This window comes from Curcuma longa, chromosome 1 (assembly GCF_044706935.1).
Source record: "Curcuma longa cultivar G26 ecotype Majalengka, Jawa Barat chromosome 1, ITB_CL_G26_1.1, whole genome shotgun sequence".
Lineage (NCBI taxonomy): Eukaryota > Viridiplantae > Streptophyta > Magnoliopsida > Zingiberales > Zingiberaceae > Curcuma > Curcuma longa.
In genome coordinates this window covers 14,385,268-14,388,815 of record NC_133861.1, presented here as the reverse complement: position 1 = coordinate 14,388,815, position 3,548 = coordinate 14,385,268, and the positions used below count along the sequence as shown (strand labels likewise).

The window sequence follows — 3,548 nt, the reverse complement described above, 5'->3', positions numbered from 1 at the left end:
TCAAATTCACGAAAACATTTTAAAAAATGCACGCGATTTCATTTACACACGTGTTCAATTGCACGAGAAGTCAATTATGGATCATTAATTATTGCACTCAATTGGCTGTGACGTGTTTTCCCCGACACTATTTTTTATATTAATTGTAACAAATCACGTGGAGATGTTTCTAATTCTATTATTGAAATCTTATTTTATTTTATTTTAGCGATTTTATATCCACCGGTCGAGCCACTAGTTCCTTTGGCTTGGTCTCTCAGCCGACACGTCGGCATAAAAATGTATCTTCAATTGGATGCTCGTCAATATTTGACTGGTCAAAATTGAATATACCGAGAAGTGATGATGGTCTGGTCTGAACTTGCTTAGGCCAAAAATAATTGGCACATTCATGCTTTGACTCCAACATTGATGGGCTTAGTTAACCTGTTCCTCTGTACTAGTTTAATTGATTTAATAGAGAAGACGTAGTCTATTAAATATCGCCTCCGACTTAACCAAATGAATATAGAGTTAATATTATGGACCCATTTATTGGGTCAAGTGGGCTCGACCAAGTAGGTTGATGGAGTTAATTAATGTACCAACCGCTATGGAGATTACTTGTTGGACAATTCATTCCCAATCAATAACCACACTAACTTTCTGTTTGAATGAGACGAAAGAAGGTTTATTAATAAAAAATAAAAAAAAGGAAGAAAAATGAAGTATTTATGTTTTCTTTATTTAGGAGGAAAAGAAGTTTCATTAACATAACACCTTCTTTAGAAGGAAAGAAAATAGAATAAAAGTTAAACATATAAAATTATAAAAATACCATTACTTCTTAAAATAAATCTATATATGAAAAAAATATTTATAGCCATTAAATAGATGTAAGATTTTTCTTCTCAACTACAGTACCTTGTGAGACAAATTAAAATAAATATTTATGATTTAAATAAATAAAAAAATTTTTATAAATAAATATATAATAAATATGTAAAATATAAAATCGGTATATTTTGGTACAATAAAAGATAAATTAGTATTTTTATATATATTTATATAAAAATTTATTAATATAAAAAAGTGAAAAGATCGTGAACTAAAGAAATTTAAAAAATTTAGATTAAATAAATTATTTAAAAATTAATATTTTAAAATAGAGATAAAATTAAAATACATAATATTTTAAATTGTCTTCCCTTTTCTTACATCCCAAATTAGAGTATAAGAAAATCTCTCTTTTCATAAATAAAAAAAGGTTAAAATTTACTTTTCCCTCATTTTCCCTCACTCATTTCTAAATAAGATTTAAAGGTTCCTTGCTTTTATTTATCCTCCCTTCCTTCAGTCACTTCCTCTTAAATTTTTTTCTATAAAAAAGGTGGAATTTGAGAAGGATATTATTTGATTTTATCGAAATTTGAATCCTTATCTTTTTTTTTTTTTAAGTCTATTCTATTATAACCAACACGGTTATGTCCTACGAGCAAAAGAGTGAATTTTAATTTATTTTAGTGATAATTTTGGATTAGTTTGATTTATTTAAAATATATATATAATTAATTTAATCGATTTTAATTGAACGTTGGAGAAAGCAGTTCGTGACTCATTGTGGAGATTGGAGAATAAAATAAAAATTACGAGACGTTCAACCTTTCACAATGAATAAACATTGCGTTTTCTCTACTTGTCATGTTGGACTTTGTTTCATAAAGTAGAACACGTGTTCCTTCTCCTCCACTATTTCTTCTCCACTTAAAAAGTATCGCAAATAAATAATAGTCACAATTCAGCACGTGCCTTGTTAACTAATCCAATCCATTCCTCTTTCCTCTCGCACCAGCGGATCCTTTATTATAAGAGCAATAACAGAGAAGAAAGTCACAGGAAGATGTGGGTGTTCATTCATTTTCAAGAAGGAATAGGGTTCTATTAAAGGAACACGAACGATCTACAGGGCGAGAGCAGCGAGAAGGAGAACAGTCATGGCAGAGAAGATGAGCAAGTCTCAGTTTTCTCTCACATGCAGCCGCTTGAGCCAATACTTGAAGGAGAACGGGAGCTTTGGAAGTATCAGTCTTGGCATGGCCCCTAGGACGCTTCACCACCAGCCTAAAGGCAAGATTTAATTATCTATTTCTTCTAGTTCCTCGATTTCTTCTTCTTCTTCTTCATTTTCTTTTTTTTTTCCTTTTGTTCTGAGGATCTTTCTCTTCTCCACAGAGAAATCAGGAGCTCCTACCACTTTGAGTTTGCTACCAGGAGTGGATGTGTCCACTGAGGACCAGTTCAACACAGAAAAGAATACTCTAAAATCCATGGAATTATTTCCACAGCACGCAGGATTCGATTTCCCTGCCAAGGCTCCTTCAAGCACCAAGTAAGATCTCAGTTTTTGCATTTCTTTTCTTTGTTTGGAGGGGTCGGCTTCAGAAATAAACTGACTCAGCTGAACGGCTCTTGTTGCTTCAGGGAGGCAGAAAAGGCTAAGTTGACCATCTTTTACGATGGCAAGGTGCTGGTTTTCGACGATTTCCCGGAGGAGAAGGTCAGGGATCTGATACAAATGGCAGGGAGAGATAGTAATCTTGCAGCTCAAAAATTTGCCTCAGCCACCGGCAGTCAACCGCCGGCGCCTGTGCAGAAGCCAGCTGCTCAGCCTAATGTTTCTGGTAATTAATTAATTGACTCCCCTTTGCTTAATTTTTCAGCAACAATTTCTGGTAAAGGACATTCCGATCTCCCCAAAACATGGAGAACATTACCAGATCTGTTTTCCAGAAGAACTCAATTGTTTTGGTGATTGTAATTAATGTCAATTATTTTTGTACTTGAAACAGATATGCCCAGGAAAAACTCTCTGCACCGGTTCCTGGAGAAGAGGAAGGATAGGTGAGCATTTGTCGACTCTAATTAGTTTTTCATGAACAACGCTGAAACCTTAATTTTGTGTGTCAAGAGCTCGCCGTGAATTTATAAACTTGATGCTTCCAGGATTAACACCAAGGCTCCATATCAAGTCCACGGCGGTGGCTCCCCGGCGCCGGAGGTCGCAGGCAAGCCGGAAGACGGCCAGGCTTGGCTTGGCTTGGGTAGACAAGCTGTGAAGCAAGAACCTGGTTGTGAGAGCAGCAGATAGATCATGATGCCATCTTAATTATCTGCGGCTCAAGATATACAGTTGGATCTCCACTGTTTTTTAGATTTAGCTTCAGTTCCATGTGATAGATGGATCTTCTAATTATCTTCCTTTAGTGCAGTATTTTGTATAAGTTCTAAACAATTTTTACTCTGTTTTTTTTCGATCTCAAAGGCAGCAGTGCCTTGCTGAGATCTTGATCTATGAAGAAAAATCTGTTGTAACTTTATATGATGGAATTAAATTTTTAGTGCTCCCTTTCGACAGGGGATTACAGTATCCATCCCTGCAGCTGTTCTTACGGAATCTAACTGCTCAAATCCCTTTAAAATTTTATCAGAAATAAGCACTAGATCTTTTAATAAAAGAAATAAAAAACATCTTTATTTTCACCAAAAGATATTGTTGCCGGATACGGTTA

General features: G+C 34.7%; 1 protein-coding gene across 1 annotated transcript; it reads left to right on the top strand.

Moving 5' to 3' along the window:
* Positions 1 to 1,886: 1,886 nt before the first annotated feature.
* LOC141834576 (protein TIFY 10b-like) lies at positions 1,887 to 3,408 on the top strand. The gene is made up of 5 exons (XM_074721894.1): positions 1,887 to 2,106; positions 2,212 to 2,368; positions 2,461 to 2,660; positions 2,829 to 2,880; positions 2,983 to 3,408. Exons 1-5 carry the CDS (start codon positions 1,974 to 1,976, stop codon positions 3,125 to 3,127), a joined length of 687 nt encoding a protein of 228 aa, XP_074577995.1. The 5' UTR covers positions 1,887 to 1,973; the 3' UTR covers positions 3,128 to 3,408.
* Positions 3,409 to 3,548: the final 140 nt, after the last annotated feature.

Bases quoted from the DNA above. Each gene is read 5' to 3' on its own strand.
- LOC141834576 (XM_074721894.1), top strand. From the start codon at position 1,974: ATGGCAGAGAAGATGAGCAAGTCTCAGTTTTCTCTCACATGCAGCCGC. The intron at 2,661-2,828 runs GTAATTAATTAA...TACTTGAAACAG, and splicing joins TGCTCAGCCTAATGTTTCTG to ATATGCCCAGGAAAAACTCT. The intron at 2,881-2,982 runs GTGAGCATTTGT...TGATGCTTCCAG, and splicing joins CTGGAGAAGAGGAAGGATAG to GATTAACACCAAGGCTCCAT.